The following is a 22,826-nucleotide window of genomic DNA, read 5'->3' as shown; positions in this document are numbered from 1 at the left end:
GGCGCTGGGGACACGCTAAAAGCGTGAGCTTCACACCTGTATCACTGTGAGAGCTGGGACATTTACTTTTAAAAGGTGCATTAGAATAATCCACCCATATAACCCAGGGCTCTTTTATGGAAAACCTAACCGTTTTGTATCATTAAAAGAAACGAACCTTTAATATGCTCCGTGAACGCCAATATTTACACCTCAGCAAACCTCACAAAAAAAACAGACGATCTGGTCATTGCCATAGTACAGTACGTGCAGCAAATTGGCTGTCGTATTTCCAACGTTGCAATGGTGACTACATTTCAAAATATTGCTTAATTTGCTGTCAAGTGGTTTGGGACGCCCTGAGGTGGTGAAATGCTTAGACACCCACTTTTAGCTGTTTCTTGCCGACGCTATTGATGTAAGAGGATTTCGTGACGTGCTGGGACCACTCCCTACTTCGGAACAGGCACCGCACTATCGGTATTAGGTAAGAAAACGGCAGTTTTAACAAAAATTCCTGTCCAGCTGTATGAATTCTAACGTTGTTGCCCATCTCTGTAACCTTCTCCAGCCCTACAACCCTCCGAGATCTCCGTGCTCCTCCAATTCTGGCCTCTTGTCCATCCTCCCATTCACATCGCACCATCATTGGCGGCCGTGCCTTCAGCTTCCTAGACCCAAAGCTCTGGAATTTCCCCCCTAAACCTCTCCGCCTCTCTACCTCTCTCTTCTCCCTTAAGATGTATGTAAACTCAGTAAAGTTGGAGGTGGTACACACAACTGGTTGAATGCAACATGGGAAATCTAGCGTGGTCTGAACACAGACTTAACTTAACCGAAGATGAGTTTATAAATGAACTCATACAGATTAGCCTAGAATCTATAGATTAGAATGGGATGATACAGATTGGAAAGGGTTCCCTGCAGATTGGAATGGGTTCCATGCAGATTATAATTGAATCATACATGGAATCTATAGATTGGAATGGGATTACACAGATCACAATGGGATAATTCAGATTAGAATGGGATGATACAGATTAGAAAGGGTTCCCTGTAGATTGGAATGGGTTCCATGCAGATTATAATTGAATCATACATGGAATCTGTAGATTGCAATGGGATTATACAGATTAGAATGGGATGGTACAGATTAGAACGAGATAATTCAGATTGGAATGGGATGGTGCAGATTAGAACGAGATAATTCAGATTGGAATGGGATGGTACAGATTAGACTGGAACCCAGACCTAACTATTTTGAGACGGTGGGGTATCACTGTGCTACAGACGTGTATTACTTCGGAGAAGGCACCAGATTAACAGTTCTGGGTGAGTCAATTATCATGTCTCTAATCTCTCTCCCAAACGGTAGATAAATTGTTTACTGATGATTAAAATGTTTAGTTTTACAAAACCTGTTCTATACGAGACATGCTTCGTTACTATTTGCCTGTAAGAGCCCCCGACGCTTTCAGTTAGAATGGGGAAATCCCGGGCCTGTTCATGACTAAGAATTGAGCATTGCGCAGGGAACACACTTTACTTCGGCGACGGGACCAAGTTGGCTATTTTGGGTAAGGTAACTGTGTTTTTCTGTTTCTTCTCTCGTTCAGAATATATGTATAAACAATGTTCAACGGTTGGTTGGGGTAATGTTTCTGTATTTGCAATATAAAAGGGTTATATTACGCGGACAGGTTGAACAGACTAGTCTTGTATTCCCTCCAGTATAAAAGATTAAGGGGATCTAATTGAGGTGTTTAAGATGGTTAAAGGATTTCATAAGATTGATAGGGGGAAGTTATTTCCTCTGGTGGGGAGTCCAGATCAAGAGGGCATAACCTTAAAATTAGAGCTGGGTCGTTCATGGGTGATGGCAAAAAACATTTCTTCACACAAACGTTAGTTGAAATCTGGAGCTCTCTCCCCCCAAAAAAAACTCTTGATGCTGTTGGCCGATTGAAAATTTCAAAACTGACATTGATAGAATGTTGCTGTTCGAGGGTCTTAATGGACCAAGGCGAGTAAATGGAGTTAAGATGCTGATGAGTCATGATCTAGTTGAATAGTGGAACAAGCTCGAGGGGCTGAATGGTCTTCTCCTGATCATATTTCCCTATGTCGCTTTATCGCGATGTTCCAAAGTTCTTATGTTCCAATAACCTTTACGGGACATTGCCAAAGTCAAAACCGTCTGAAACACCACTAGAATAGATCGAGCGATCGAGATTGCAGAGGGGGTTTTCTTACTGCCCCATACTGCTGTGTACAACAATGAAGCTTACTTCGGAGATGGGACGAGGCTGGTCGTGTTAGGTAAGCGAAAATATGTCTAATGGTAGAAACGTTGGCTCAATTCACGAATTTGCAAATATAGGAACGAATTAAGTTGATTGTAACACTTTAGCTTCCGAAGCGAGATTTGGAGAGCCGAATTAATTTTCACTGTAGGAAAGGAGTTTGAAAGCGAACAGAGAGGAGTTTTACTAAAATACTCAGATCAGCGGAGATGCAAACAGAAGTATTCAACTTGATCACAAAACGAGGACACGGCTATAGAATTAAAAAAGATGAGAGTCCATTTTTCTGTGCACTGTTCTGGTCTCCATATTATGAGAAAGGATATAGAGGCACAGGAGAAGGTTCAAAAAAGATTTACAAGGATGATTCCAGCACTGAGGGGATATAACTGTCGGGAAAGGCTGAACAGGCTGGATTTCTCTTCTTTAGAAAAGAGAAGGCTGAGGGGTCACCTGATAGAGGTCTTTAAGATTATAAAGGGTTTGACCGGATCGATGTGGAGAAGACATTTCCACTTGTGGGGAGACTTGAACTACAGGCCTTAAATATAAGATAGTCAGTAATAAATCCAATAGGGAATTCAGGAGAAATTTCGTTACTCAGAAAAATGGTAAGTATGTGGAACTCGCTAATACAGAGTGTAGTTGATGCGAACAGAAATGATGCATTTGAGGGGAAGCTAGATAAACAAATGAGGGAGAAAGGAATAGAAGGTTATGCTGATAGCGTGAGATGAAGAGGCATGTGAGGAGGCTCGTGTGGAGCATAAATACCGGCATAGACCAGTTGGGCCGAATGGCCTGTTTCTGTAGTGTACATTGTACATAACTCTATGTATCCTCCATGAGGATTTGATCAGGTAGGCGGAGAGAAAGTATTTTCTCTGGTGGGGGGAGTCCAGAACAAGGGGGCATACTCTTAAAATTAGAGCTCGGCCGTTCAGGGTTGATGTCAGGAAGCACTTCTTCACACAAAGGGGAGTGGAAATTTGGAACTCTCTCCCACAAAAAGTTGTTGAGGCTGTGGGTCAATTGAAAGTTTCAAAACTGAGATTGATATTTTTTCTTAGGCTGGGGCATTAACGTTACAGAACCAAGGCGAGTAGATTGAGTTGAGAAATAGATCGGCCATAACATTTTGAATGGTGGAACTGGCTCAAGGGGCTGAATGGCCTGCTCCTGTTCCTATGTTGTCAGTTGTTATCAGTTGAAGAGCTACCTAAGAACACATAAGAACATAAGAGATTGGAGCAGGAGTAGGCCATTAGGCCCTTCGAGCCTGCTCTGCCATTCATTGAGATCATGGCTGATCTAAACACGCCGGGTGCACAAGTTCGAGATAGGTCAAAGGTTTTAACTCCGTCCTGATAAGAGTTCTGGGAACAGTAAGAGGATTAAGTAGTTAACTGTACAGGAAGTATTGGGGATGTCAGTTTTAATTCCAAACATCCTGGTTAGTTTATAAGTTTATATTAACTATGGCCTCCGCTTCTGCCTCAGCTCATCGGCTGCTGAAACCCTCATCTGTGCCTTTCTTACCTCTGGACTCCTCAACTGCAATGGTCCCCTGACCGGCCTCCCATTTTCCACGCTCCAGAAACATGAGCTCACCCAAAACTCAGCTGCCCGTATTCTAACTCTCACAAAGTTCCTTTCTCCCATCACCCGCGATGCTCGCTGACCGACATTGGCGCCCAGTCCGGGAAAGCCTCGATTTTAAAATGTTCATCCTTAATCTCAAATCCCTCCATGGCCTCGCCCCTCCCTATCTCTGTAACCTCCTCCATCACAAAAACCCTCCGAGATCTCGGTGCTCCTCCAATTCTGGCCTCTTGCACATCCCCGATTTTAATCGCTCCACTATTGGCGGCCATGCCTTCAGCTGCCTCGGTCCTAAGCTCTGGAATTCCCTCCCTAAACCTTTCCGTCTCTCTGCCTCTCCTCGTTTCAGTCGCTCCTAAAAACCTACCTCTTTGACCAAGTTTTGGTCACCTGTCCTAATATCTCCTTATGTATAAATGCAAGTTTTTGTTGTTCTAGTTAGTTCGTATTAGCTACGGGCCAATATCAGATATAAGTAAGTGGGGCGGTCCAAAATGCTGCAACACCATTCAAGAATATTTTTTGATGGGAGATTATGATGTGGGAGCAGGAACAACTCGTCTTCCATTTTTTGGAGACGGCATTAAGTTAACCGTCTTGGGTAAATGAGATGTTGATCAAAATATATCAATTAACTGCTGGTGGCTGGGCACTGATTGTGTCGACGAGTTTGAAAGTGGAGAGAATATGAAATGTAGAGGAAAGACGAGTTGTAATAAAGAAGCACAAATTAAAACAAGTAAACGTAGGAGAAAAGTTAGTTTGAGGGGAGCGATAGGCAGAGAGGAAGAGGCAACCAGGTATAGAGAGAGACTGGGGGAGAGAGAAATACAGAAAGAACGGCACAGAATTGGGAACTGAGAGAAAGGCAGGAGGAAAGAGGCAGAGACGAGGAGAAAAAGTATAACAGAAAGAGATGGAGAGCGACAGGGAGGGGAAATGAATTTAGCTCTACCCAAAGTGATCCAACTGTGCTTACTGGCAGTTGTGTGGAGAATTGAGGAGTCACTAGTTTTATTACGACTGTGTAACGGTGTGTCAGGAAATAACGATTATATATTTGGCCATGGCTCAAAACTCGTTGTTGTCGGTAAGTGATATGGAACCATTTTGGCTCGTCATATTAAAGTGGTGTCAGAGAGATTCACGTCATGAGAGCTGAGAGAGTATTGTTTCATTGAAATTGAAAATGGCCATGCTATCAACCTAGATACAGCGCCATGGGCCTGATATATAATATCATAGTAGGTACAGCGCAAGAGGAGGGCATTCGGCCCATAATGCCTGTGCCAGCTTTTTGGAAGAGCTATCCAATTAGTTCAATTCCTCTGCTCTTTCCCCGTCGCCCTTTAACATTTTCCCCCTTCAAGTATTTATCTAATTAACCTTTCGAAAGTTATTATTGAATCTGCTTCCACCGCCCTTTCCAGATCATCATATATCGCCTCTGGCTCTTACATCAAACCTGTGACCTCTGTCTCCCGACCCTTCTGCCACTGGAAACAGTTTCTACTTCTTTACTCTGTCAAAACCGTTCATGATATTGAACACCTCTTTCAAGCCTCCACTTAACCTTCTCTGTTCTAAGGAGAACAATCCCAGCTTCCCGAGTCTCTCCCCATAACCGAAGCCCCTCATCCCTGGCACAGTTATCGTAAATCTCGTGTGCACCCTCTCTAAGGTCTTGACATCTTTCCAAAAGTGCGGTGCCGTGAATTGAATACAATACTCTAGCTGAGGCCTAACCAGTGTTTTCTAAAGGTTTAGTATAACTTCCTTGCTTGTGTACTCCATGCCTCTATTAATAAAGCCAAGGATCGCATATGCCTTTTTAACAACCTTATCAACTTGTCCTACCACCTTCGAAGCATTATCCACCCTCAGATCTCTCAATTCCTGCACCCACTTTAAAATTGTACCATGTACTTTTTATTGCCTCTCCTCATTCTTCCTACCAAAACTTATCCCTTCACACTTCTAAGAGCATACGAACATAAGAAATAGGAGCACGAGTAGGCCATACGTTCCGTCGACACTGCACCGCTATTCAAACAGTCCATGGCTGATCTTCGGCCTGAACAATTTCCTGCCCAATCCCCAAATCTCTTGATTCCACTCGAGTTCAAAAATCTATCGATATCAGTCTTGAACATAATCAACGACTCAGCATCCACAGACCTCTGGGTAGACAATTCTAAAGATTCACAATCCTCTGAGTGAAGAAATTTCTCCTCATCTCAGTCCGAAATGGCTGACCCCTGATCCTCAGACTAGGCCCAATAGTTCTAGACTCTCCAGCTAGGGGAAACAATCTCGCAGCACCTACTCTGTCAAGCCCTCTCAAAATCTTATGTATTTCAACGAGATCACCTCTCATTCTTCTAAACTCCAAAGAGTATCGGTCAATTTTACTCAATCTCTCCTCATAGGACAACCCTCTCATTCCCGGAATTAATCTACTGAACCTTCGCTGCACCGCCTCTAAGGCAAGTATATCCTTCCTTAGATAGGGAGACCAAAACTGTACGCAGTACTCCATGTGTTGTCTCACCAAATCCTGTTCAGTTGCAGCAAAACCTCCATACTCTTGTACTCCGAAACCCTTGCAATAAAGGGTAACATACCATTTGCCTCCCTAATTGTTTGCTGTGCCTGCATGTAAACTTTCCGTGTTTCGTCCAGGATGACACCCAAATCCCTCTAAACATCAACATTCAATAATTTCGCACCATTTAAAAAATATTCTGTTTTTCTATTCTTCCTACCAAGGTGAATAACCTCACATTTGCCCACGTTATACTCAATCTGCCATATTCTTGCCCATTCACTTAACCTGTCCATATCCCCTTCCAGACTCTTTGTGTCCTACTCAAAGCTTACTTTCCAACCTAGCTTTGTGTCATCAGCAAACTTGCATGCATTACCTTTAGTCCCTTCTCTGCATTAAATTCCCTCTGCCATGTGTCTGATCATTTCACCAGCTTCCTCTGTCCTCCTGAAGTCCGTAACATTGTTTACTACATTTCCGCGTTTCGTGTCATCTGCAAACTTTGAAATTATACCCTCTATACCTAAGTCCAGGTCGTTAATATAAATGTCAAAAACAGCAGTGGTCTTAATACTGACCCCTGGGAACTCCACTGTATACGAACACATGAGTGTAACCATAATCTTATTCATGCTTCGATTCCATCGATTGCTTCTGAACCCGATATGGAATATCAAATATTTCCGAAAACAAAATTGCTGACCCATTGTGCCTGTGGGAATCGCCTTGTGATAACTATCAATTATATCAGAGGCTGAATGATCTAATCCTGTACCTAATGTTTAACGCGAGTTGATGAGGTGACTGAGCTAGAACGATAAAGAGTCAAGGGGTTTGCAATGAAAATTTGATAAAGATGAAAAGAACATTCAAAGATTAAGGATTTATAAGGAATTGAACAAGGAAAACCTTTATAAATTACCCCAGCTGCAGTGTAGCGTCCCATTCTGGCCACCACACTTCGCAAAGGGTATCAAGATCTTGGAGAAAGTGCAGAGAAGATTTACTAGAATGGTGCCAGGGATGAGGGACTTCAGTTATGTGGAGAGACTGGAGAAACTGGGCTTGTCTCCATAGAGCAGAGAAGGTTAAGGGGTTGATTTAATAGAGGTGTTCAAAATCGTGAAGATTTGGATAGTGTAAGTAAGGCGAAACTGTTTCTATGCAAAAGGTTTGGTAACCAGAGGACACAGATTTAAGATAATTAGCAAAAGAACCAGAGGCGAGATGAGGCGATTTTGTTGTTAATTCAGCGAGTTGTTCTGATCTGCAATGCGCTGCCTGAAAGGGCGGTGGAAATAGATTCAATAGTAACTTTCAAAACGGAATTGGATAAATACTGGAAGTGGATAAATTTTCAGATGCAACGGGGAAAGAGCAAGGGAGTGGGATTAATTGGAGAACTCTTTCAAAGAGCAGGGCACAGGCACGATGGGCGTCCTTCTATTCTGTATCATTTTATGATTCTTTGAGTTTGTTCGCAAACTAGAAATGTAGAGTTGATAATGTATAAATTAAAGAAAGCAGATAACATGAATATGGGGCCAATTGTAATAAAGGGCAAAAACCCAATTTTGCCTCAGGAGGTTTTGATACAAGAGTCTCGCACTGTGTTCTGGATAACAATATTACTTCGGAAGTGGCACCAAATTGAGGGTGACAGGTGAGTTGAGAAATGTTGGGTCAACTCTGAAAATCTATGTTGTCAAGATTCGGAGGAAAGTGCTTTAAGGTTGCTGAAAGACTGTTTTTTCAATGATTTAAAATATGGACGCTACCAGGCTAGAGAGAGAGAGAGAGAAGGGTCATGACTAATTCTTGAATTGTATGCAAGGTAACGTGGTTAAAAATGGGCAATTTCTCAATTGTAGCTTGTTGTGGACAAGCAAACATGACCTTTATAATCCCCCAATACCCCGCACCTTTATTGGTCAGATTAGTTTTGCTGCTGGGTTAAAACAAAGTGTTCTGAAGGCTACGATTATTTCTTTGGTGACGGGGCGAAACTGACAGTGTTGGGTGATTTGAAGCGTTTAAAAAACGATTGTAGCTTTGGCTGTTTATAGTTTCCGATTTGCAACCGAAAATTGCACAGAACAATGGATCATTCCGCCTTGTTTCTAAAATAGACATTTCAGTTGGGCAAACGAATGAGTATTAAAATCGGGCTTCACTGCAAAATAATAACTGGTGACTTTAATATAAAATATACAGAGAAAGATGTTAATTTTCATGGAGGGCAAATTAAACAGTTGCAGGTTATTCTAGTACACAAATGGATATAATTGTTCTTCCCAAAAATGGGAGTTAACAAATCATAATATGTTTCATAACAAAATCTATATACTGCAGATGCTGCAAATCTAAAATAAGAGCGGAAAATGCCGGAAACACTGAGCAGGTCAGGCAGCTTCTGTGGAGAGAGAAACAAAGTTAACGTTTGAGGCCGGGGACCTTTCACCAGAACTGAAATAAGTTGGATATTTAACATTCTTTTAGTCAGTGTAGAGCCAGGGAAAAAAAGGCGGGGGTGGGGGCGGTGGAGGCAATGGGGAAGGGGAGGAAAGAAGAAAAGGTTGATATGGTGGAGGGCAGGAGTGATTAAATGACAAAAAGAACGATTGTGCAAAGCAAAAGTGGGGTGGCAATGGGACAAGTAAAGAAACCAAAAGGTAAAACAGTAATGAAGCAATGTTACACATTCAAAGAAGAGATAGTTCGTGTACAGACTAGACACACTCCCACGGCGGGGAAAAGAAAGGCACTGAAAGCTAGAGCTCACCGGATGACTGAAGATATAGAGATAAAAATGGATAGAAAACGTTCGGTTGATAATTCAGTCGAGAAACAAGCTGAATACAAAAAGTACAGGGGACAACTGAGAAAGGAAATAAGAGGGGCAAAGACAGTGTATGAGAAGAGTTCAGTGGGTAAAATAAAAGGAAACCCAAAGTCTTTTATAAACTGGGGTTGTTATCCATAAGCAGAGAAGGTTAAGGGGAGATTTGATAGAGGTGTTCAAAGTCATGAAGGGTTTTGATACAGTAAATAAGAAGAAATTCTTTCAAGTGGCAGAAGGGTCGGTAACCAAAGGATAGAGATTTAAGATAATTGGCAAAAGAGATGAGGTCACATGAAAAACATTTTTACGCAGTGAGTTGTTATGATCTGTAATGTACTGCCTGAAAGGGCGGTGGAGACAGATTCAATAATAACTTTCAAAAGGGAAATGGGTAAATACTTGAAGGGAAAATGTGCAGGGCTATGGGGAAAGAGCGGGGGAGTGGGACTGATTGGATAGCTTTTGCAAAGAGCCGGCACAGGCACGATGGGCCCAACGGCCTCCTTCTGTGCTGTATAATTCTATGATTCTATGATTCCGTTAAAAGATAGGCCCAGGGGAGGTGTCGGAGAAAATGGGAGCAGTATTCATGATCTGAAGTTGTTAAACTCAGTATTGAGTCCGGAAGCTTGTAAAGTACTTAGTTAAAAAATGAGGTGGTGTTCCTCGAGTTTGCATTGAGCTTCATTGAAACAATATAGGAGGCCGAGGCCAGAGAGGTCAGAGTGGGATTGCGATGGAGAATCTCATCGGGTTACATCGAAACGACGGCACAGAATCAGGCCATTCGGCTCAACTGGCCTGAGCCGGCGTTTATGCTCCACATGAGCCACCTCCCTCTCTACTTCATCTAACCCTATCAGCATTTCCTTCTATTCCTTTCTCCCTCGTGTACATATCCAGCTTCCCCTCAAATGTATCTATGCTATTTGCCTCAACTACTCCTTTTGGTCGGACATTCCACAGTCTAACCACCATCTGGGTAAAGAAGTTTCTCCTGAATTCCCTGTTGGATATATTAGCGACAATTTTGTTTTTATGACCTCTACTTTTGGACTCTCCCACAAATGGAAACATTTCCTTTACGTTTACCCGATCAACCCCTTTCATTATCTCAATGTACTCTATCAGGTCACCTCTCGGTCAATGCACTGTGGGTGGCGGAGAGGGCCCAGGGGCTATGTGGCCGGGTCCTGCTCCGACTTCTTGTGTTCTTTAGATTTGTGGTTGGGATCAGATCAGCCATGATCTTATTGAATGGCGGAGCAGGCTCGAGGGGCCGATTGGCCTACTCCTGCTCCAATTTCTTATGTTCTTATGTTCTTATGTTCTCTCAGCCTTCTGTTGCCGAAAGTAAAGAGCCCCATTCTGATCAGCCTTTTCTGACAATATATCTTCTCAGTTCTGGTAACATTCTTGTGAATCTTTTTTTGCACCCTTCTGATTGCCTTTATATCCTTTCTATAATATGGAGACCAGAACCGTGCACAGTACTCCAAGTGTGGTCTAACCAAGATTTTATAAAAGTTTATCATAACTTCACTGATTTTCAATTCTATCCTTCTAGAAATGAACCACAGTGCTTGATTTGCCTTTATGGCCTCATTAACCTGCAAAGCTACTTTTAGTGATGTGTGTATCTGTACCATTAGATCGCTTTGATCCTCTGTCCTATTTAGTCTCTTATTATCCAAGTATGTGGCCTCTTTATTATTCCTACCAAAATACACCACCTCACACTTAACTATATTGAAATTCAGTTACATAACAAGGAACATAAGAAACAGGAGCAGGAGTAGGCCATACGGCCCCCAGAGCCTGCCCCGCCATTCAATCAGATCATGGCTCACCTTCGACCTCAACTCCACTTTCCTGCCCGACCCCCATATCCCTTGATTCCTCTAGAGTCCAGAAATGTATCGATCTCAGCCTTGAATACATGAAAACATTCAGCATCCACAGCCTTCTGAGGTAGAGAATTCCAAAGATTCTCAACCCCCTGAGTGAAGAAATTCCTCCTCATCTCAGTCTTCAATGGCCGACCCCTTATTCCGAGACTATGCCCCCGCGTTCTAGACTCTTCTGCCATGGGAAATTACCTCTCAGCTTCTACCCTGTTAAGCCTGCTCATAATCTTATATGTTTCAATTAGAACACCTCTCATTCTTATAAACTCCAGAGAGTATCGGCACATTCTACACAATCTCTCCTCATAGGACAACCCTTTCATCCCAGGAATTAATCAGTTGCAAATTAAAGTGAATTTGTAATTAATGTAATAACTTCCTGAATATAAGGACTCGAATGAACAGTCGATTGCGTGTTAAATGTTGCAACAATGCATTAGCCCAGTTCCTCTAAGGCCTGTGGTTTTACTCCAGCCCTGTAACATTGTGTACAGAGAATAGTCAGTATTAGTTCAGCAAGGCGACAAAAAATGATCATGTTATGTGAGGTGAGTACAGAATTAAAGCTTTTGTAGTTCCCCCCAAATGAGGACGCTTGAGTTATGCAGATGAACTTAAATGTTGTAAAATGCATGATACACTTGGCACCAGAATCACCTCGCTGAACACCGTTGGCTCCCGCCCTGGCAACGCCTTGATATTAATATTTTCATCCTTGTTTTCAGATCCCTCCGTGTCCTCACCTTTCCCTATCGCTGTAATCTCCTCCAGCCCTTCAACCTTCCGAGATCTCTGGGCTCCTCCAATTCTGGCCTCCCCGATTCCCATCGCTCCACCATTGGCGGCCGTGCCTTCAGCTGCCTGGGCCCTAAGCTCTGGAATTCCCTCCCGAAACCTCTCCGCGTCTCTCTCCTCCTTTAAGACGCTCCTTAAAACCTACCTCTTTGACCAAGCTTTTGGTCACCTATCCTGATATCTCCTTATATCGCTCGGTGACAATTTTTGTCTGATGACGCTCCCATGAAGGGCCTTGGGACGTTTTATTACGTCAAAGACGCTATATAAATGCAAATTGTTGCTGCAGAGTGAACACTTGCTATTTTTACATCACAGATTAATAGTATGTAAGTTTACCGTTTTGAGGATCAATCTGAAGACGGTGCATTTTAAATTGCTAACCAGTTGACAGTTTTAAGACTGTCCTGTAGCACTGTGTTCAAACAACTATGAGTATACGTTTGGCGATGGGACCAAGTTAGTAGTTTTAGGTAAGTGAACGGGTCAAAACATTATATTCATCATACAGATTGATGGTTACTGGGTGACCTCCAATGGGGGGTTATGGTTAAGCACTTAACCCAATGAAAAGAAATCATTTTGGTTCCATTTGAGAATAACACGAATATTAAACGTTATATCATTCCATTTAATCTCCGTTACAATGTGCCTCAGCCTGATCTGAGACTTCCTCCCTGTCCTAAACTAACACAGAGGGACAGAGACACACACCTGTCGTTTATTTGCATTATTCAGAGTCCGACAACATGCTTTCAGCATCTCGAGGTGTCGGCCGTTATTTCGGCTTTTTTTTGCACCCTTCCTTAAAATTGCGCTGTAACTTGCAGGACGTGCGAGCTGATAACGGCGGGGCGAAGACGAAAGAGCCATGGGGGTCCTCACTGAATGGCGGGACCTACAATGTATCTCCTTTACCCTTGAGATTTGATGATGGAGAAAGATTGAGAGGGACGACTGGGAAGGAGGGTGAATTACAATGGGTTGAATTCAAGTTAAATCAGAAAGAGAAGTAACGAGAGGGAAAGGAAGATTGGATTAAGAGAGGTGAAAGGACTGGGATTTATAGTGCAAATCGTCAACAGAGTTAAAATTACATAGAATTGCGTAGAATTTACAGTTCAGAAACAGGCCATTCAGCCCAACAGGTCCATGCCGGTGTTTTTGCTCCACACGAGCCCCCTCCCACCCTACTTCATCTCACCCTATCAGCTTATCCTTCTATTCCTTTCTCCGGCATGTACTTATCCAGCTTCCCTTTAAATCCATCTATACTATTCGCCTCAACTACTCCTTGTGGTAGGGAGATCCACATTCTCACCACTCTCTGGGTATAACTGTTACTCCTGAATACCCTATTGGATTTACAAATTGTTTTCTTATATTTATGACCCCAAGTTTTGGTCTCCCCGACAATAGGAAACATTTTCCCTTCCTCTACCTAGTGAACCATTTAATAACCTTAAAGACCTCGATCAGGTCACCCTTCAGCCTTCTCTTTTCGAGATAAAAGATCCCCAGCCTGTTTAGCCTTGCCTGATAAGTAGAGCCTACTTAGTTCTGGTATCATCATTTTGAATCGTTCTTGCACCTTCTCCAGTGCCTCTAAATCCTTTCTATAATATGGAGACGAGAACTCTTCACTGTACTCCAAGTGTGGTCAAACTAAGGTACATGGAGACCAGAACTGTAAATGTGCGCCAAATGTGGTCTAATCAAGGTATATGGCGACCCGAACTGTACACGGTGCTCCAAGTGTGGTGTAACTCCAGGTATATGGAGATCAGAACTGTACACAGTGCTCCAAGTGTGGTCTAATCAAGGTATATGGAGATCAGAACTTTGCACAGTGCTCCAAGTGTGGTGTAATCCAGGTATATGGAGACCAGAACTGTGCACAGCGCTCCAAGTGTGGTCTAACCCAGGTATATGGAGACCAATTGTGCACAGTGCTCCAAGTGTGGTCTAACCAAATTCCTATACAAGTTTAAAGTAACTCCTCTCCTGTTAAATTATAACCATCAAGAAATGAATAGAATAGAAAAGACCGGATAAATATAAAGGTTGCAGTTAGTTGAACAGAACATGTTCCATGGTGTCAGAGAGTTAGATTTTGTGCCATTTATTGTCAGACGAAGTTGTACTCTTAAATCATTATGCTCCAGGAGTATTCATAATGCTTTATAATAATGTGCTCTGTACTGAAATCCCTTCTCTACTTTCGCGATGATACAACATTAACAATGTGAAATATGTGAAACTGACAAATTACGCTTCCATTGGTTAATCCAAATGCATTTAATTTCACAAAGTTAAATACAAGAACATAATCCTGAACTCATAGTGATTATTTTAAAACTAAAAACAGCCCGGGAGGGCCGCTGTAAAGTTAGAAACGGATGGAAACCCCTGTCAACAATTTTTGTAAAGGAGCCAACATCCCGAGTAGTCTGGTCTAATCAAACATAGGTTGGAACACAGGAACAGGAGGAGGCCATTCAGCCCTTCGAGCCTGTTCCGCTATACAATTAGATCATCTGTATCTTAATTCCATCTGACCACCTTGGTTCCTTAACCCTTAAAACCCTTGCCTAACAAAAGTCTATCAATATAATCTTTATAATTTTCAATTGATCCCCCAGCCTCAATAGCTTTTTGGAAGAGAGAGTTCCAAATTTGCACTACCCTTTTGTGAAGAAGTACTTCCTGACATCACCCCTGAACTGCCTAACTCTAAATATTCCCCCACCAGAGGATATAGTTTCTCTCTATCCACACTATCAACTCCTTTAATCATCTTAAACACCTCCATCAGATAACTCCTTAACCTTCTATACTCGAGGGAATACAAGCCTTGTCTCTGCAACCTGTCCTCATGATTCAATCATTTTTGCCCATGTGTCATTCTGTTGAATCTGGGATGCACCCCCTCGAAGGCCAATATATCCTTCCTGAGGTGCGGTGCCCAGACCTGTAAACAATCCCTTAAATGGGGTCTGACCAGAGCTTCAAACAACTGTCGCAAAACTTCCATAAATTAACAGTCAGCTTCAGTCAGTTTAAAGCCTGCTCACGATTAGCAATCCATCAAAGCATTTGTAAAGTGTGAGTACACATTAATGTACAGCCCAGATCCAGGCCATTCGGCCCAACTGGTCTATGCCGGTGTTTATGCTTCACACGAGCCTCCTGCCACCCCTCTTCATCTAATCCTATCAGGATAGACGTAGACAAGATGTTTCCGCTTGTGGGGGAGACAAAAACCAGGGAGAACAAATATAAAATGATCACTAGTGGATCCAATAGGGAATTCAGGAGAAACATCTTGACCCAGAGAGTGGTTAGAATGTGGAACTCGCTACCACATGGAGTGGTTGAGGCGAATAGCATTGATGCATTTAAGGGGAAGCGAGATAAACACACGAGGGTAAGAAGAAGAGGGGTGAGGGGCGGTGGGGGTTGTGTGCAGCATGAACACCAGCATGGACCAGTTGGGCCGAATGGCCTGTTTCTGCGCTGTAGATTCTATGAAATTCCATGTAAAATATGATTGAGCAGATTGACTTGTTGACTAAACTTGTTTTCTTCTCCATGTAATTAAACAAAATCCCAAACAGAACATGAGATTCAAGATCCCAAAGTCGTTGTGTTCCAGCCCTCTCCCGAAGAGATCCAAAAAAAGGAGAAAGCGACTGTGGTTTGCCTGGTGACCGGATTCTACCCAGATAACATTTACATCCATTGGTTGGTCGATGGCAAGAAGAAAGACTCCAAAGATACAAGCATTCACACCGACAGTAATTCCATCGCAGGGGAAGGGGGTAAACACTACAGCATCAGCAGTCGGCTGAGATTCGAAGCCAAGGATTGGGCTGTGTCTAAGAATGTTCTTTGTGAAGTGGAGCACTACCAAATCGGATCAAAACATGAAACATTCAAAGCCAAAATAGATATCAAAGCTGGTAGGCGCACTAATGAGATCCGTAACATTTGATTATTTTTAGCTTAAAAGAAAGAAAAAGCTTGGATTTCTATCGCGCCTTTCACGACCTCAGGGTGTCCCAAAGCGCTTTACAGCTAATAATGCACTTTTTTGAAGAGTAGTTACTGCTGAAATGTAGGAGACCCGGCAGCCAATTTGAACACAGCAAGCTCTCACAAACAATGACCAGATCGTCGGTTGAGGGATAAATGTTGCCCCCAGGACACCGGGGAGACCGCCCACACCTCCCCCACACACCCCGCCCTTCTTTCAATCGTAGCCGGGGGATCTTTTCAGTTCAATTGATAGAGCAGACACGGTCCTCTGTTAACGTCCAATCATTCATAATCACGCCTTCATTCCAGGGCCAGTTTTGTCCCTCTCTGTATTTAGTCACCGTCACCTACTGTTCCCAAACTTTGATTGATATTAAAGAATCATACAGAGCAGAATGAGGCCATTCGTCCCATCGTGCCTGTGAACGCTCTTTGAAAAAGCTATCCAATTAGTCTCATTTCCCTGTTTTTCCTCCAAACCCCAGCAATTTCCCACCCTTCAAGTAATTATCAAACTCCCTTTTGAAAGATCCTTTTGAATATGCTTCCACTGCCCTTTCAGGCAGTGCATTGCAGATCATAACAACTCGCTGCGTAAAAACGAAATTCTCCTCATCTCACCTTTTTACATTCACCTTAACTCTGTGTCCTCTGGTTTCCGACCCTTCTGCCAATGGAAACAGTTTCTCCTCAAAACCCTTCATAATTTTGAACGCCTCTATTCAATGTCCCCCTAATCTTCTCTGCTCTAAGGAGGAAAATCACAGTTTCTCCAGTCTCTCCACGTATTTGAAGTCCCTCATCCCAAGTACCAGTTCAGTAAATCTCCTCTGCACCCTTTCTGAGGCCTTGACATCCTTCCTAAAGAGTGGCGCCCAGAATTGAACACAATACACCAGCTGAGGCCCAACCAGTAAAACTTCCTTGCCTTTGTACTCTGTGCCTCTGTTTATAATGTCAAGCACCCATATGCTTTTTTAACTGACTTATGAACTTGTCCTTCTATTTTCAATGATTTCTGTATGTAAACGCCTAGGTTTCGCTGTTGCTGCACCCCTTTTAAGTTTGCAAAGGCAATCTGTATTATAAGTGTGTACATCGAAATTTATAATGGATGTGTATACTGATAAAGGCGGAATGTATCACTCGAAAATACGTTTTCAATCATATTCCTGCAGACATATAAACACGTGTATAACTAGGTTCTGTAATTCATATCAGTATGCCCATAATATACAATGTACACAGATTCGGATGGAAATCGATGCGTAATTAATGACCTAAGATATCCTTTAGGCAAATCTTGAGCAAAGAATGTTTGCATTACCGTCAGTAGATACAGGGTGTGAGCAAGTTACTTCGTTATGAATGGCTGAATGAATAAATTAGCAAGTAAATAAATAGATGATTCAGTAAATCAATATTTACATAACTAAACATCTCAAGCAATAAATAAAGCAAAAATCGATAAATAACTAAATAATAGATGAAACGGTAAATTGATAAATAACAAAATAAATCAGTAAACCAATATTTACATAACGAAGCAACTAAAGAAATAAATAAAGTAAAACTCAAGAAATAACGAAATAAATTGATGATTGAATTAATAGAGAAATAAATGAATAAATGTTCGCAGGAAACATCAATTAAAAACTCCATTGAAACGACGACCACAATATATTAGACTGGAGTCTGACTTACAAATATGATAATCTGAATCCATGAAGTAATTTCATGAACTACTCTGATGCTAACCCTTTATTCTCTCTCTTCATTCTTGTTTTTCAGAAATCTGTGGTGTGAGTAAAGGTGAGTTTCCCACTGCTTCTCTGAAGTGATCTGAGCGCATGTGTGAGAATTCCAGCATTGTTACGGTGTCAATCATTTCAAATATTCTCTCCTTCCAAAATTTGCAAACTGTTGTTTCTTTTTTTCAACTTTATGAGCAACATCTGTGGGGATATTAAGGTTGGGTTAACGTTGCATGTCAACGGGCTTTCGAGATCAGTTCCAATGGATTGGCTTCGAAATCCTGTTTTCTCTGGGACTTGGGTTAATGTCACCCACATAGGAAATGCAATTCCCCCGTAATGCAGGAGAGGGAAGACCTGGATGGGGGTAGATCTGTCTTAAACCTTACACTTTACTCTGTGAGATCTTGGGCTGAGAGATGGAATTCTTTTCTCCAGTCAAAGAACGATTTGCATTTATTTCGCGCCTTTCACGACCTCAGTACTTCACAAAGCACTTTGCAGCCAATAAATAACTTGTTGATGTGTAGTCATTGTTGTATAGTCGGGAACGCGGAAACCATTTTGCGCACAGCAAGATCCCATGCATGGCAATGAGATAAATGAACAGATAATCTGTTTTAGCTGTTGGTTGAGAGATGAATATTAGCTGGGACACCGAGGAGAACTCTTATGCTCTTCCTCCACTAGTGGCCGTCGCATCATTGACATCAACTGAGAGGACAGACCAGGCCATGGTTTAACTCTCATTCGAAAGACGGCACCTCCGGCAGTGCAGCACTCTGTCAGCACTGAAGCTTCAACACTGCAGCATTTCCTCAGTACTGCCTGTCCAATAGTACAGCATTCCCTCTGTACTAGCCCTCCCACAGGGCGGCAATCCCTCAGCACTGAAGGTCAGACAGTACAGCACTCCCTCAGTTCTGCACCGAAAGTGTCAGTCTGGATTATGTGCTCAAGTCTCTGGAGTAAGACTTGAACCCACCACTTTCTGACTCAGAGGGGAGAGTGTTACCATCTGAGTGGCGGCTAACGATGACTCTCAACTCAAAACCTAATGAGTTCCCAGTGCAAAAATTACCAAAAATTTGGTGGTAAACATTTGTCTCGCTCAGAGAGCACCCTCCTCACTCCCCAGGAGCGAGAAGTTTGCGAAATTGGAAATGTCACGTATTCGGCAATAATGGATGAACAATAAATGTTGGCCTCGTCAGCGACGCCCACATCCCACGAATGTTTTTTTTTTTAAATGGAACAGACTTGCGGTATTGAGATAGGCCCCAGGGCAAGTTCGTGGGTCAAAGTAGAGCAGATTTTGTTGACCAGTTCTGTCACAGCTGGATTTGGAAAATGACGCTGACACGGGGCTCTTGAAATGGAAAGTGTTCAATTTGCGAGCGTTTTTTTCCTTGAGAGATCAAAAATGACACCATTGTTCATTGTATTCACTTAACAGAAGAGAAAATGCAAAGCATGGGGACAGCAAAATTGTCCTATCTGATCCTGATCTGTAAAAGCATCTTGTACGCAACCTTCATCTCAATACTCGTTTGGAAAACTAAGGTAAGATGACTAAAGTTCATGAAATATGCATTCACAACATTAACCTCCACATTTAAAGGAACTCAAATTGGCAGGATGTGGCTGGTGGGGCCTCAACTATTCATTGTCTTTATTAACGACTGAGATGGCAGGATAGAGAGCTACATATCCAAATTTGCAGATAAAACAACGATAGGAAGCATTGTAAGCAGTGTGGATGGAAGCATAACATTACAAATATATATTAATAGATTCAGTGAATGGGCAAAATTGTGGCAAATGGATTTCAACGTAAGCAAGTGTGACGTCATCCACTTTGGACCTAAGAAGGATAGATCAGTGAAAATTCTAAATGGTGAAAAGCTTGAAACAGTGGAGGTCCAAATAGACTTAGGGGTCCATGTACATCGATCATTAAAATGTCATGGACAGGTACAGAAAATTATCAAAAAGGCTGATGGGTTGCTTGCCTTTCTATCTAGAGGACTAGAATACGAGGGGTTACAAGATACTCCACAGCCATACAAAGCCCTGGTTAGACCACAGCTGGAGTATTGAGTTCAGTTCTGGGCACCAAACATTCGGAAGGATATTTTGGCTTTGGTGGGACTGCAACGTAGATATACTAGAATGATACCTGGACTCCAAGTGGTAAATTACGAGGAGAGATTACATAAACTAGTGTTGTATTCCCTGGAGTTTAGAAGATTAAGGGATGATTTGATCGAAGTTTTCAAGATTTTAATGGGAACTGATGGGGTAGATAGAGCGAAACTATTTCCTCTGGTTGGGGAGTGTGGGACTAAAGGACATGGCCCAAAAATTAGAGCCAGGATTTTCAGGAGTGAAGTTCGGAAACACTTCCACACGCAAAGGGTGGTAGAAGTTTGGAACTGTCGTCCGCAAATAACAGTTGATGCTAGCTCAATTGTTAATTTTAAAACTGAGATTGATCGCTCTTTGTGAACCAAAGTTATGAAGGGATATGGGGCTCAGACGGGTATATGGAGTTAGGTCACAGGTCAGCCCTGATCTCATTGAATGGCGGAGCAGGCTCGAGGGGCTAAATGGCCAACTCCTGTTCCTATATTCCTAAAGATAAGCGGAGAAGGTAAAAGAGCAGTTTTCGTTCAGTCCTTGGCTCCCTGCACACAAGTGCACTCCCATCCCGTAGATTTTATGCAGCAAAACTCCATTCCACGTTCATTCCAACTATTCCCATTGCACACAATTCTAGTGGTGAAATCCATTATCTATTCACTCACAGCATTATATGGAAAGCACAGCAGAAAACAGACTATTCGGCCCAACTAATCCATGCCGAGGTTAATGCTCCGAAGGAGCCTCCTCACACTTTCTATTCCTTTGTCCCTCATGTACTTATCTAACTTCCCCTTAAATGCATCTATGTTATTCAGCTCAAATACTTCACGTTGCACATTCTCACCACTCTCTGGGTAAAATTCTCCTGAATTCCATATTGGATTTATTAGTGACTACCTACATTATGATCCTTAGATTTAGATTCCCCACTCCTATTGTATAGAGCTCTAATACACAAATTTACTCCTCAGTCACAATAATGAGAAGAATCCTCCATTATACAGAATTACAATAAGAGAATCCACTCCCAATAAAGATTGGCAGTAGGTCCCAAGGCATTGTTTGGAAGACGAGCAGGCGGAGTTCTCCCCGGTGTGCTGGGCCAACATTTATCCCTCAACCAACATCACTGACAAACTGATTAGCTGGTCATTAACACAATGCTCTATATGGGATCATGCTGGGCAGAAATTGGCTGCCGAGTTTGCTACGTTGCAGTTGCGACTTTTCTTCAGAAAAAAAAATACCTCATTGGCCGTAAAGCACGTTGTGACGCCCTGAGATTGTGAAAGGTGCGCCAGAAATGCAAGACTTCCGTTTGTTTAAAAGTATAAACCTCCGAGCCATTTCCATTATACCGTGCTCGGTGATTTAGGTCGAAGCATTAAGCAGAGATTTTACAATATTCATTATGAAATTTAAAATATTTTATCGTGATATTAGAAGACAGTTTTTCATGATTAAGATTGTATTACCAGCAATTAACGTTTTATATGATTCAATTGCCTCCCAATTATTACTGAACGTATTGATCTTGCCAGGGCAATAATGTCGAGGCCTTGAAGGGGGTGCAGAGGAGATTTACCAGAATGGTACTAGGGATGAGGGACTCCAGTTGTGTGGAGTTTAAGGAGAAGTTTGATCAAGTTGTTCAAAATCATAAGAGCTTTGATAGCGTTGCTATGGGGAAACTGTTTCTAGTGGCAGGAGGGTCGGTAACCATAGGAGACAGATTTAAGGCAATTGGCAAAAGAACCAGGGCGAGATGAGGAGATTTTTTTTAATGCAGCGAGTAGTTTGTACCTGGAATGCACTGCCTGAAATGGTGGTGGAAGCAGATTCAGTAGTAACTTTGAAAAGGGAATTGGATAAATATATGGAAGGGAAACATTTGAAGGGCAATGGAGATAGGGCAGGTGAGTGGGACTTATGGGATAACTCGTAAAAGAGTCAGCACAGGCACGATGAGCCGGATGGCCTCCTTCTGTGCTGTATCCTTCTCTGATTCACTGATGCTAATAACGGTGTCTTTTTTGATATTCACAAGGCATCTTACAGCAAAAGGTTTGACTGATGGTCAGAAAAACGATGAAGCCAAAGATAAACGTTTGGGAAAGGGATAAAAGTTAAGTGTGTTGTGAATACCTACGGTGAATTTGGTCCAAACGTCCACCGATGCTCTGGTGTAACTCCAGCAGAACCCCTGAACTTCTGCCGGCTAAGCCGGGAAATCTGTGAGCAGATTTACGCCCCGTTCTGTCTTTTCTATTTTAATAACTATTTTCATGTTTTTGGCACTCCGTTTTTTGTTTAAATAGGTTAAGAATTGAGCAATACACGAGCTTTTCTGTTTACGGATTATATGGTTTACCATTAATTGTTAATCCGTGTTCCTTAAATCTTAATATTGAATCGTTGAATTTATGAATGAAATCTTACAGAAGGAGGCCATTTGGCCCATCGTTCCTGTGCCGGCTCTTTGAAAGAGCTATCCAATTAGAGCTTAGTCATTCAGCATAGCCCAGCCAGTGTCCTCACCTTCAAGTATATATCCAGTTCCCTTTTGAAAGTTACTATTGAATCTGTTTCCACCGCCATTCCAGATCATAACAACTCACGATGTAAAAAAAATTGTCCTCATCTCCCCCTCTGGTTCTTTTTCCAATTATCTTAAATCTGTCTCCTCCTGCCAGTAGGTACAGTTTCTCCGTATCTACACGATCTAAACTCCTCATGATTTTAAACTCCACTATTAAATCTCCACTTAACCCTCTCTGCTTAAGGAGAACAACCCCAGCTTCTCCAGTCCCTCCACGTAAATGAAGTCCCTCATTCCTTGTACAATTCCAATAAATCTCCCCTGAACCTTCTCTGCTCCATGGTGAACAATCCCAGTGTTTTCTAGTCTCTGCA

At 42.3% G+C, this 22,826-nt stretch overlaps 1 protein-coding gene across 1 annotated transcript in view; it reads left to right on the top strand.

Annotated features, from left to right (window-relative positions):
* LOC137312929 (uncharacterized) overlaps window positions 1-22,049 on the top strand; it is a 45,902-nt gene extending 23,853 nt beyond the window's left edge. The window contains exons 5-9 of the mRNA XM_067979299.1: window positions 4,749-4,974; window positions 15,594-15,938; window positions 17,806-17,826; window positions 19,225-19,331; window positions 21,961-22,049. Coding sequence (XP_067835400.1) covers window positions 4,749-4,974; window positions 15,594-15,938; window positions 17,806-17,826; window positions 19,225-19,331; window positions 21,961-21,987 — 726 coding nt within the window. The 3' untranslated portion in view covers window positions 21,988-22,049. The remainder of the gene's footprint in view (window positions 1-4,748; window positions 4,975-15,593; window positions 15,939-17,805; window positions 17,827-19,224; window positions 19,332-21,960) is intronic.
* Window positions 22,050-22,826: the final 777 nt, after the last annotated feature.

The sequence above is a fragment of the Heptranchias perlo genome, unplaced genomic scaffold (assembly GCF_035084215.1).
Source record: "Heptranchias perlo isolate sHepPer1 unplaced genomic scaffold, sHepPer1.hap1 HAP1_SCAFFOLD_44, whole genome shotgun sequence".
Lineage (NCBI taxonomy): Eukaryota > Metazoa > Chordata > Chondrichthyes > Hexanchiformes > Hexanchidae > Heptranchias > Heptranchias perlo.
Note: the sequence above shows the minus strand (reverse complement) of the source record. Positions and strands in the feature narration are given on the sequence as shown.